At 53.1% G+C, this 12,182-nt stretch overlaps 2 protein-coding genes across 2 annotated transcripts; both read right to left on the bottom strand.

Moving 5' to 3' along the window:
- Positions 1-4,581: 4,581 nt before the first annotated feature.
- FFAR3 (free fatty acid receptor 3) lies at positions 4,582-9,837 on the bottom strand. Its single transcript, XM_027617893.1, is given in 3 exon segments — positions 4,582-5,186; positions 5,189-6,144; positions 9,624-9,837. Coding segments are annotated over 3 exon segments (1,077 nt in total). The 5' UTR covers positions 9,706-9,837; the 3' UTR covers positions 4,582-5,147.
- On the bottom strand, positions 9,813-11,035 carry FFAR1 (free fatty acid receptor 1). Its single transcript, XM_027617912.1, has one exon. It carries the CDS (start codon positions 10,724-10,726, stop codon positions 9,827-9,829), a length of 900 nt encoding a protein of 299 aa, XP_027473713.1. The 5' UTR covers positions 10,727-11,035; the 3' UTR covers positions 9,813-9,826.
- Positions 11,036-12,182: the final 1,147 nt, after the last annotated feature.

The raw sequence follows: 12,182 nt of genomic DNA, 5'->3' as shown, positions 1-12,182 counted from the left end.
CCCAGCTCAGCAAGGCCTTTTTTATCCTTCTTCTCTGGCTTCCTGAGCTTATTAGCTTCCTTCCTCAAGTTTGTGGCCTTATGGCCCCCAAGTGTCTGCTACAGCTCCAAGTATCACATCCTCATGTAAAAGTTTCCAAACCAGGAAGGGAGAGGGCAGCTCCTCACACATCTGTCTCTTTCAGTATGGAGAAAAATCTTTCCCAGACGTCCCCCTCCCCCAGCAGATTTCTTACCTCTTATTGTCTGGACTTGGGTCATTGTGTGTACATTCTGAGAGCAGTCACCAATAAAGGGGAACGATATTGTTGTGGTTAGTGCCAATTACAATTTGACCCTGGGACTAGGGGGTTTGCATGAGGGGATGATTGATTTGGTTGTCTAAATTCAGTGAAATGAGTCTAAATTCGGTAAAGTCACCTCCCTTCCAAAAACATTTCTGACCCATTTCCTCTTCTGCAACATTTTCCTCTCCACTCACTCCACGCTTCCATGGGTGGGTGGGGGGTTTGTGAGCTCTGTGCACCATCCCACGCCCACCAGGTTCCTCAAACTTCATTTCTTCTCTCCCATTATTTTCTGGAATGTGATCCCAGCATCCTTTTGCTAGATCTCAGGCCGCCATCTTGGTGCCTTGATCTCCCTCTGTTCGGATGGTTTTTCAGAACTGGCCTTAAAGGGAAGTCAGCAGGCTTCTCACAGACGCTGCAGGGTTTTAGGGGCCACAACTACCTATATTGCCTTGGGTTCTTTTTTTTTTTTTTTAACCAAAGAGGTCATATCAGAGAGAGGAAGGTAAAAAGTTGAGCACTTTCGCACACTATTTCACTTTATTTTTTCCTCCACAGCAGACTCTGTGTTCCACTTACAATTCCCCTCTCCCAGAATCTATGGCCTAACGTTTTCCACATTCTTTCACCTTTATTGCCGCTCTGCTTCCTGCTTTGGGGTGATTGTTGCAACTAATTTTGCAAAGTCCCAGGCTTCTTGCTCACCTGCATCTGTTCTTCATCTTCCTTCCTGCTCCCCCAACCCTGACCTGGTCTAGTTTTCGCCCCCCTCCCCAGCATCCAGTCGAGGCAGACTGACCTCTCCTGCTCTGCATCACAGCTTCTTTGCCCTGCCAGGCACATTCCCAGGCTGAGAGGCCACTTGCTAAAACAGCCAAAGGCTCTGGTCACAGGTGGTGTATTCAACTCGGGAAAAGTCAGCAAGTCAGCCTGCCTCACCGTAGCCAGTTTTCTTGCTGCTTTCCTGCCTGCCCCTCTGCCCTCCTCTGGTGGGCACTGGTATACAAATACTTTGAACTTATTGCTGCACAAGCCTGCGACAGTCACTGCTATTGGTCAAGCCGTAGCGAACAGTCTCTGCCAGTTTCTTTTTTTTAAAGATTATTTATTTATTTATGTATTTGACAGGGAGAGAGAGAGGGAGCACAAGCACAAGCAGAGGGTGCGGCAGGCAAAGGGAGAGGGAAAAGCAGGCTCCCCGTCCGTTGAGCAGGGAGCCTGATGTGGGGCTCGATCCCAGGACCCTGGGATCATGACCCGAGCTGAAGGCGACCACTTAACCGACTGAGCCACCCCGGTGCCCCTCTCTGTCAGTTTCTTAATGACTTTGTGAGTAGCCTCCCTCAGTTTCTGGTCACACGTGGAGATTTAAAACTTCTGGCCTCCTCTCTGTTCCTTATACGCTGAAACCTGACTTCCAGCCCAGGGTACCTGCGGCAGGGATGGGTCACGTCTGCCCTGCCTCCCGTCCTTCTGGGTTGTGCTGCCTTCGGGCTTGCTGAAAGGGGGACCCTTCCTTCTAGGAGGGAAAAATCTCCTCCTCCATAATGGCCATCGATGAGTTCCTTTTGTAAATCTTGAAAAACTTGTTTTGTTACTTAACAAAATTATATTGCTGAGAACCCTTGCTTTCTAAAATCCCGCTGTCAGAAACTCGGCTGTTTGAAATCTGGTCAGTGAAGAATGGAACATCCCGCTGCTGCTCAGATGATCTGAGCGGAAGCATGTGACACCGAGAAGCAGCCTAGCTTTTCAACCCCCAGAGCTTCAGAAAAAGAGTTTTCAGACCCTGAATTCTGCCTTTATCTTCTCTTCGTATTTTCCAAAGGAACAGGACCCCAAGTCCACTTCTCAGCCTGGGCCTGACATTGACCTCTTTGCATACAGGTCTCTTTGCTCTGAGCCGGTCAAGCACTGCTTTGCTGAAAGTTCACCCAGACATTCCCCTCACCCCAAATCCTAAAATAACCCTGTCTCTTCTCTCGTGAGACACCCATGCTTCCTTTGGAATGTGGTCTCCTTTGCTCCAGCAGCCTAATAAACATCACTTCGCTGGGCTGCTGTTGTGTGAGATGGGCTTTATCACTCTGTGATGCAAGACTACTTCTCTAGCTCATGCATTCTCAGCAGGGCCAACATTGCCCCTCAAAGAGGTGAAATGAGTTGCAGGGGAGTGATGGTTTATGGTCTTCCAAAGGGCTGTACCCATAAACAGGTATCTAGTGTGTCTGTTGTATTAAAATTTCACGGGCAGGGGAGAAGAAGGTGATGAATAGGAAAAAAAAATACCCAAAAAGGCTCCTTGAGGGGACAGAGACACGAAAAAGTTTGAAGAACACTGCTTTAGCTAAATATTGAGTAGCTTTTGGTGTCCATTGTGCGTCAGATGCCCACTTATTGGCTCTCTGTTGCAGCTAGAATTGAGTTCTTCTGACCTCTGTCTTGGGAGAGCCAACCTGGTTTGACCTCTTCCAGCATCTAGAATTTCCACCTCACCCATGGGGAACTCCCACCTGCTTGCTCGGCCAACTGGTGAGAGAGCATGTTGCTCGTCATGCACATAGACGCTCCCACGCCACCTGTCTGCCGGTCTCATTTCTCTGCCTAGATGGGCACAGGGCAGTGGTCGCAGAATACACCTGCCATTCCCTGAGCACCCCTTTCCCTTGGCTTCCGCAAGGTATGGAAAATGCTGCCACAGTCCCCTCACCACGGCCCAGACAAAGGTCCAGCCTCTGATGACTTTTCACCTCCCCACCCCTAGCCTTTTGCTTATACAGACCGGGGAGGGGGTAGTGCTGGCTGATAGTTGGAAGCAGCAAAGCCCTCTGAGCCACCTCTTCTCCCTCATTATAAACCCTGGGAGAGGAGTCAGGCTCCTGTCCTTCATGGCTCTCTCTAGAATGTGGGGTTTGCAACTCCTTTTTTTCTGAGTTGGGTCCTTGTTACCAATTCTGGAGTCACAAGACTCAATGTCACCTTTGTTCCCTTTCTGAACCATGTAGTCTCATGTTTATATTAACTTCTTAGCTGTCACCAGGGCTGAGTGCCTTGGGACAGAAGATGAGTCATAGGTCAGAGAGACAGCTCATGCTTCCATCTCTTTACCGAGATGATGTCTCTCCCCTTCCATCTGAAATCCAATCCCCCACCCACTGCCAGCCCTTGGTTCTCCAGTGACCCTCACCCCAGGAAGAAAGCCGATGCTAAACACGTTCATATTAAAAGTCTTTGCAGTTCTCAGCCCAGCCACCTGCACACAGTAGGTGCACAACAAATGTTTTTGAACTAAAGCTGAGTGAATACAGACAGGTGCCCGCATTTCTGTGGTTGCCTTGCTGGGAGTGGAGGCTCTAACCCATGCTTTCTCATGCACCACCCTTGCGTAGGAAAGGAAAGCTTACTCAATGATCACATCTTGAAAAAAATAGCTCTTAAGACTATCTTTGAAGTCAACTGTGTTGACTGATGAGCTTTGTTTTCTCGAGCGGGTTTCTAATAACAAGGGAAGAGGACTTAGCAACACCGAGAGTCGAGCTGCTTTGCATGCCGTTCCAGTTGTCCTCGTGGCCTGTTTACATCTGTCCTGGCCAGACTGTCTCGCTGGCTCTGGGAGCCAGACTTGGCCCCCTCTCTGTGGATGATACACAGCTGGAGGCAGAAGAGCAGAGTGGAGGAGAGGCATGGGATTAGGAGTCAGCTAATTCCGGCCTCCAATCCTGCTGTAGTCACTTACTGACAGAGGATCTCAGGTAGAAGCCTTCACCTTCTGGGCCCATCCCCTCATCTGCAAAGCGAGAATAATGATAGTGCCTGCCACACGGTTACTGAGAGGATCGAAGAAGACAGTGGGTGAGGCCAAGTCCTTCACGTAGGTTAGCTGGTACTTTTATTCCTCCAATCCAGATCCTCTCCCGACATCTAGGCATTTTAGCCCTTTTCCTTCGGAGTCTAGGTGTTTTATCCTTCCATCCACCAATCCCATTTGGCCCAGATATAGCATAAGAAAAAGACAGGGGCACCTGGGTGGCTCAGTCAGTTGAGCATCCAACTCTTGATTTCTTGATTTCAGCTCAGGTCATGATCTCTCAGGGTCGTGAGATGGAGCCCTGCGTTGGGCTCTGTGCTGGGTGTGGAGCCTGCTTGGGATTCTCTCTCCCTCTGCCTCTGCACCGCCCCACCTCACTCGCACGTGTGCGTGCTCTCTCTCTAAAACAAAACAAAACAAAACGAAACGAAACAAACAAAAAACCCCACAGAGAATAAGGAAAGACCGTTCTCTTTTACTTGCTACCAGATTTATTTAGGTAATTTTTCTTCTGTCATTTTTCATTTATGTCCCTGAAAGTCTGAATTTACTGAACAATGGAAACTTTTTGGAAAAATCCACATGAAAGCAGGATGCTCCCTCAGGCCTGGGGTCCTGTGTACCCACTCTTGACCTGCTGGGTAGGAGAGGCTCTGAAGGATGGCTTCTTCCCCCTCCTGTCCCAGGCCACCAGGCAGCTCCCTCAGTCCCTGGTCACTGCTCTCAGCTCCTCCTTTCCCTTCCAAAAAGCACAGCAGCCGGCCTGCTGCCATGGGAGCTCATTTTTCGCCAGCGCATGCTCTCATCCTGACTATCTCCCAGGGCCGAATCCACGGCGTTGGGGGGGCCAGGGGCAGAGGGAGATGGGAAAGGAGGGCAGTTGGGTAAGATCGAGAGCTGGGCTTGGGCGAGCACGTCCTTGGGAAGTCTGGGTGCCTGCTTCGCCCCGGCTGCATCAGCCCCCAGCCCCCCACTCCCCGGTCCTGCCTGACTCGAGCTAGGAACTGCCCAGTCATTCGGCTGCTGGCTCCAAAGCCCTCCTGGAGTCCACTACTTGTTCTCTATGTCGGACAGCTCCTGTGGCTGCCCCCCTCCTCATTCTTCTCCTTCAGCTTCACGCTGCCCTCCTGCCTCCAAGGGCCCCAGCCCCCAGTCAGCCTTCTCAGCAGCCCGTGAAAGTCAGCCTGGAATCCGGATGATGAGAAGTAGTAGACAAGGGGGTCAACACAGGAATTCAGGGTGCTAAGAAGCAGCACATAACTTCTCCACGCCGGGCTTTTACCCTGGATGTAGCCCACGACATGAGACACGTTGTAGGGCCCAAAGCAGACGAGGAAGTTGAGCAGGGTGGCTGCCACAAGCCCAACCACCCTCCTCCACCTCCGGTAGCTGGCTCCCTTGCTGAGCACCCATATCAGGTGGCCATAGCAGTAGCTGGTGATGAGCAGGGGCACCCCAAAAAGGACCACAGCCATCTCCAGCCTGACAGGCAGGAGAATAGCCAGCTGGTTCTCCTGGAATTCCAAGTAGCAAGTGCTATTGATAGTCTGGCTGTAGGAGGAGTTCCCTGAGAATTCGATGATGTAGACCACGCTGCAGTGAGCGCTGGCCAGGAGCCAGCAGGCCCCGCTGACCAGGCCGGCCTGTCCAGGCCTGGGCCGGGCCTTGTACCATAGCGGATAGGCCACGCTCAGAAAGCGCTCGATGCTTACAGCTGCCAGGAAGAGGGAGGTCAGATAGATGGTGGTGAAGAAGAGGAATCCGGAGAGGGGACAGAAGATGAAGGGCAGGGGCCAGCGCATGTCATTGGCAGCCTCCACCATGCGGAACGGCAGGAAGAGCAGCAGGAGCAGGTCTGAGAGGGTGAGGTTGAGCAAGAGCACGTCCACGGCCACTGGGCGCCGCCGCAGCTTGCCCACGAAGATCACCAGGGCCATCACGTTGAGGGGGAGCCCCACGAGGAAGGTGAAGAGGTACACGGAGAAGTAGAGCCAGTGATCGCCGGGGAAGAAGGATAAGTTCGGGCTTGTGCCCATGGTGCTGGCCACTGGAGAAAGAGACAGCTAGATGGAGGGGGCAGTCTGGTGGGGGGGGACCTTCGTTCCCCATGCCAGCAGCATCTCAACCATTGACAGGGAACCGTCACCCCCCACCCCCGACCACCGCATGCCACCCGATGCTTTCTCCAGCAGGGTCAGCCTGCCTGTCTTCCTGGTCACGCCCTGTCCCCTGTCCCTTCCCACCAAGGGGCCCCCTTCCAAGTCCCTCATGGCCCCATGCTCACCTGTTTATTTGAGAACCCAACTGCTCTGCCCCCAGCACTTTGCCGACTTCTGCAGAACAGTGTAAGTTAGCTATTTATCTGGCAGAACTGATAAAGACCCATGACATCATTCACTGTTGAGCAATTGCACAAAAGATGCCTTTAGCTCCTTTACCAGCACTGTGCCAGTATGCAAAATAAGGAGCAAATTCCAATGACTATGTGCCTGGCTCTTGGGCTGTCTCGGAGGGGATGCTCGAGCCAGCCCTGCGCCGACTTCACCTTCCCCTTCCGGATCCTCCACTTGATTTTTATCTGCTCCTCCGGGATGGCAGTCATCCAATTTGCCTTGTAAGGGCAGGAAGCATGCGGCAGTAATGGAGAGCCTGGAATCTGGGGCCAGTGGTCTGGGTACGCTGCTGGCTCTATCACTGACTCTGTGATCTGGGCAAGTGACCTAAACTCTCTATCTCCGCTTCCTCATCTGCAAAGCAGGGACCATCACAGTACCAATTTCATGGGGTTGTCATTAGATGAAAGCATTAATACCTGTCAAGGGCTGAGAAAGGAACCTGGCGTGTTGCGGTGAGTACTTAACAGATGTCAGCTGCCATCATCCCAGTCCTCACTAGTGTGGGCTTGTCTCCGGGGTGATGGTAATAATAAGACTAATGATGACAATGACTATTTAGGGGGCGCATAATCCATAGCAGACCCTCTGCCTCTGAGGGCATCGCCACTCTGTCCTCGGGCTTCCCTGTGGGGAGGTGACTCACTCCGGGCAATGCAGCTCATTAAGAATCACCACCAGGGTTCAAACCCCAGTTCTGTCTGACTTCAGAGATTATGGATTTATTCATTCAAATATTTATGGAGCACAGTGAGATAACAATTTTATATCCGCTGGAATGGCTGTGGGCAAAAAATTGGACAATGCCAAATGGTGGGCAGGAGGTGAAGGAATGGGACTCCTCTCAGACATTGCTGGTAAGAATATAAAGTGGTAGAGTGACTTTGAAAGCAGTTTCTTAGAACAGTTAATATCAATTTACCATGTGATCCAGCTCCACATAGGTATCTACTTCAGCAATGTTCATAATAGCATTATTCATAATAGCCAAAAAGTAGAAACCCACCAGACCCCCAGTGGTCCATCAGCTGGTGAATGGATGGATCGTGTGGCATGTCCATACGATGGATTACTATTTGCCAGTAAAATGGAATGAAATACCTATGACTACTAGAACCTCAAAAACATGCCAAGTGAAACAAGCCAGACATAAAAGGCCATACACTGTATGTTTCCATTTATATGAAATATCCAGAACAGGCCAATTTGTATCTACAGAAAGTAAATTACTGGTTGCCCCAGGGACTTAGGGGGATTAACTGTAAATGAGCAGGACGGGGTCTTACTGGGCTGATGAACATGTTCTAAACTGGATGATAGTGACAGTTGCATACCTTAGTAAATTTGCTAAAAAGCATTGACTTGTACACTTAAAATGGGTGAATTTTATGAGATATCTATTTTATCTCAAATTAGTTGTTAAAAACAGTTTTTGCCATCATGGGTTTGGTGGAGTGAGGTCTCGGGGGATGGAGTGGTCAGAGGGTAATAAGGCCTCAGCACAGAGGCAGAGAACCACTGGGGAAGCACTTAAGGCAAAAGAATGGCAGGTGCACAGGCTGACCTGCTGGGGGGACCCTTGTAGAAGGCTTTGGGCTTAAGGGGCAAGCGTCATGAGGGTGCTGGCGGCAGATAGTGTGGGGCTTCAGGGACCCCGAGTGGAACTAAATTCCACCCCTAGGAGCAGGCACAATTCACCGGAAGAAGTGGTCCAGCAGCAGCAGGTGCTCCCAAGCAGTGGGAGAGAGAGCGGTCCCTGGCTTTCTGGGAGGGGGGCAGTGAGGCCACTTGGGCTGGAGGTCGGCTTACCCTGAAGTTCTCTGCTCTCACCACTGTGCAGGGAATAAACTTGTTTCTCGCTTCTGCGGAGCCTCAGGCAAGTTACGTAACTTCTCTGGTCTGTTATCATTTAATTATAAAACAGGAAATAACATTTTCCTTGGAAGGCTACTGTGAACATTCATTCCTGTAGCAAACATTTGTTGAGAGCCTACTATGTGCCAAGCTCCCCTCTAGGTGCTGGGAATATATCAGCAAATAAAATTCCTTGCCCTCGTAGACATTTATGCATAGAAAGAGATAGCTTGTATAAACCGGTTCGTGCACGCCAGGCACGTAGCCAGCCTTTCTGTGTCTTACGTGTTCGTGGCATTAACGTCTTTAGAGGAACAAGTTGCTTCATCAGAGCAGATACCCAGATGTTTGTCTCCTCCATGGCCACTCTCCTCTACCCACTCTCTTGGGGTTCAGGGTGCCACCATTCACCTTTGCAAAGTGGACCACAAGGACGGGCATTCACCCTGATACCCCAAGTGTTTCAAATGCCCCCTAACCCTTGGGGGTCTTGCCTTGAAGGATTGCATCCCACATCCCACCCCTTCCTTGCTGTAGAGCCTCGGGAAAATTTCTTAACCTGCAAAGACGGTGATAATACTTGGTCAGGGACTGTAGCTGACTTATGCTGTGCCTCTGTACAAATTAGGAAAAGGCACCCCCCCCTCCAGGTGGCAGCACCCTCCGCCGGGATGCACTGCTCGAGGAGTGAGTGGTATCTTTGTTCAAATTAGGATAACATGTTCCTTCCTCTGGATGGAAGCAGCCTCATGCCAGGCACATGGCTTGGCGAGCAAACACAGGTTAGAATTTAGTCAGTTTGCCTGTCTGCCTGGCACACTTGTGCAATGAACCACCTGCCCATCTGTACAGCAGCTGCAGGGCCAAATCAAAGGATTGTGTGAAATGGGACCACACTTTTAAAGCGCTTGATGTGGTGACTGTCACATCTTAGAGACTCTGTATTTGTGACTATTTCTGGTGTTGCTGGTATTTTTTCTCTGTGCTGAAGCAGCTTTTCCTACCAACTTCCTGTTCACAGTTCCAATGCTGCCCTCTTGTGAGTTCCACATGGTATAACAGCATCAATATCTTGCCTCCTGCCTCTTCTCTTACTCAGAAATTAAACTGTTCTTTCCTAGGAAGCATTTTGGGAGTAACATCCCCCAAAGTGTATCATCAGAGTGGCATTTCCTCTAGATTGGAAGAAAACTTCCATAGCCCTGGCAGGTGGGGCAGGAGGAGAAGAGGGACAGGCAGAGGTGGGGAGTCGTGCTGATACGCACAGAGGCAAGCTTACCTTCCTTCTGTGACCTAGCCCCTGGCCTCCGTTCTTCCCTCCAGCTGGGATGCAGTCTTCTGCCAGGCTCAGTTCTTTCCATAGCAGGTCCAAGGATGCTCCCAGGCCAGGCTGCCCTGCAGTTCCTTTGGCTCCGGGCTCCAGGGGCCCGGACAAGAAGCCAGGCTCTCCTGCTCCATGCCCCTTCACCCCAGCAGTGGCTACTACTTCTGGGATGTCCCTCCTTTCGTTCTTGCCACACTTGTTACCCGCCCAGCACCCCCTCCCAAGTAGCCAGTCACCAGCGGGTTGAGCACCACACTCCAAGCCCCTGTGATGAGCCCCAGTTTCCGCCAGTAGCCTCCCATGTCGGGGTGCAGGAAGCCAGCCACATTGGAGGCATTGTAAGGTCCTAAGCAGAGCAGCAGCGTGAGCAGAGCCCCGCCAGCCACCCAGGCTGCCCTTAGCTTCCGTCTGTGGCTCAGGCCTGAGCGGACCAGTGCCCGGAGGCAGCCCACGTAGCAGAACACTGTAATGCTCAGGGGCAGGAAGAAGAGCAGGAGAGAGAGGCTGAGGCGAGCAGGGCCCGCTGAGACTGGGTCCCAGGCCTCCAGGCAGACTGGAGAGCCGTTGACTGGTGTGTTGATACCCAGGGAGCTGGTGGTATTGTCCATCCAGCCTCCCGGAGCCTCCAGCCCAAACACCAGCCCCAGGTGACAGAGGACAAGGGCCCATATGGCCGCACACACCCCCCAGGAATAGCGCGGCCTCCGGGCCGCTTGGTAGCCCAAGGGGAAGGCAGCCCCTAGGTAGCGGCCGACGCTCAGGGCAGCCAGGAAGCCCCCGCCAGCATAGAGCGGAGCGAAGTGGGCCAGGGCAAAGGCAGGACAGAGTGGGGCCGGCAGAGGCCAGGCGCCCAAGGCCAGGGCCTCCACTGCCTTCAGGGGCAGAGAGGCTGCCAGCAGGAGGTCAGAGCAGCCCAGGTGGAGGGCATAGACAAGGCTGGGGGTGAGGCGGAGCCGGGCATGGGACACGGCGCCCCCAATGGCCAGGGCGTTGAGCGGGAAGCCCAGCGCAAAGGCGGCCGCGTAGAGAGCGAAGGAGAGCTGCGGGGGCAGGTCCATGGGGCCGGGGTTGGCCTCCGCGCTCCTGAGCTCCCCTTGCTCCCCACCCTTGGGTCGGCCTGGGGCGGGGCGTGGGGGAGGGGGTCAGGGGCCCCTGGGGTCACAGACTGCTCAGGGTATTAGAAGCCATCTAGTGAGATACCAACTATCTCAACCAGAGAGGCCCACTAGGGAGGTGGTGCCAGTGAGCAGGTGAGTCTGGGTTCGGAGTGAGGATGGCCCGCCCTCCGTCCTTTGCTTTCTTTCCACCGTATCCTCTCTTAGAACACAACGGAAGCGGTCACGTCCCGTTAGAGGAAAGACCTCCTGATTTCTGAGACTAGGGAGAGAAAGGGTAGAAAATTAGCAGAGTTGGGCCCCACGGTGTGTGTGTTTTTCCTAGGCCTGGAAGTTAGAGTCCTGCATCCACTCCCCTCCCCCAATTGCCTGGAAGGGAAGCAGCTGCCCCCCTCCCCCCAACAGGGACAGCGGAAAGCCTGCAGAGCAGCTGGTGGAGGGTGGGTGGCAACTCCTACCCGGGCGGGGGGAGGGGGATGTCAGAATTTGGGTAAGGTGGAGACTGTGGCCAAGGGCAGGTGAAGGGAGGGGGTGCCAGGGCAGAGCCCAGGGGTAAGCCGGGTCCCATCAGTGCCATAGGGAATGACCTTAACCAACTCCAGGGGGCACGCTAAGCGGGTAAGCTGAGGAGTCTGTGGGAAGGACAGAGTGGGGTCGGAAGAGAGGAGCCACAGAAAGAGGGACTCACCTCTTGGCGCTGCCTGCTGTCTCTGAGGCTCAGGAGTCCCCCTGGCTGGGCTGAGGGAGGGTGTCCGGGTTGGGCAGTGAGCTGGAAGAGAGGGCGGGGTGGCAGGGCCATTAGCCTGAGCCATCAGCAGCCTGGGTGAGCAGCTAATGGGGCATCTCGAGCAGGAGCTGAGGCCAGGAGGTGAGGGTCCAAACAGATGATGCAAACACAGGAAGGGGACAGGGTAGCACTGAGGGTTTTTTCCTAGGCAGCGTGAGGAGTGTGCAGCTAGTCCCTTAAAGGAGCAGGGTTGTCGGGGGACAACCAGATCACAGCTCAGTGCCACCCCACCCCAGCCTGTTCAGACCTGCTCTGGGCACTGTCTTCTCTCCTCCTGGATGAGCCTGTGGACAGGCCCCGGCTTTACGCGCTCGCTCATAGATAACACACTATGGTGGCCCACACCACGTCCATTTGGTGACTGATATATGTGGGATGATGGAGTCATCATTTCAAGGTGTTGTCTCTGCAACAGGCTGTGGGCACGTTTTGGGAGGAGAAGGTTTTCCCTCTCCTTTCCCCTCTGGCTCGAAGACAATAATTTCTGACCCTACCTTCTGGTGCTGGCAGAAGTGCAGAGGAGGACAGACAAGGGATGGGTCTCCTTTGGTGGCACTGAAGTGCTGGGCTTCTCTCTGGGGCACTTGGAGGGACACTGAGCGGCTCTTACTA

This window comes from Zalophus californianus, chromosome 17 (assembly GCF_009762305.2).
Source record: "Zalophus californianus isolate mZalCal1 chromosome 17, mZalCal1.pri.v2, whole genome shotgun sequence".
Taxonomy (NCBI): Eukaryota; Metazoa; Chordata; class Mammalia; order Carnivora; family Otariidae; genus Zalophus; species Zalophus californianus.
Note: the sequence above shows the minus strand (reverse complement) of the source record. Positions and strands in the feature narration are given on the sequence as shown.

Excerpts from the sequence above, each read along its gene's own strand:
- FFAR1 (XM_027617912.1), bottom strand. The coding sequence starts at position 10,726 with ATGGACCTGCCCCCGCAGCTCTCCTTCGCTCTCTACGCGGCCGCCTTT.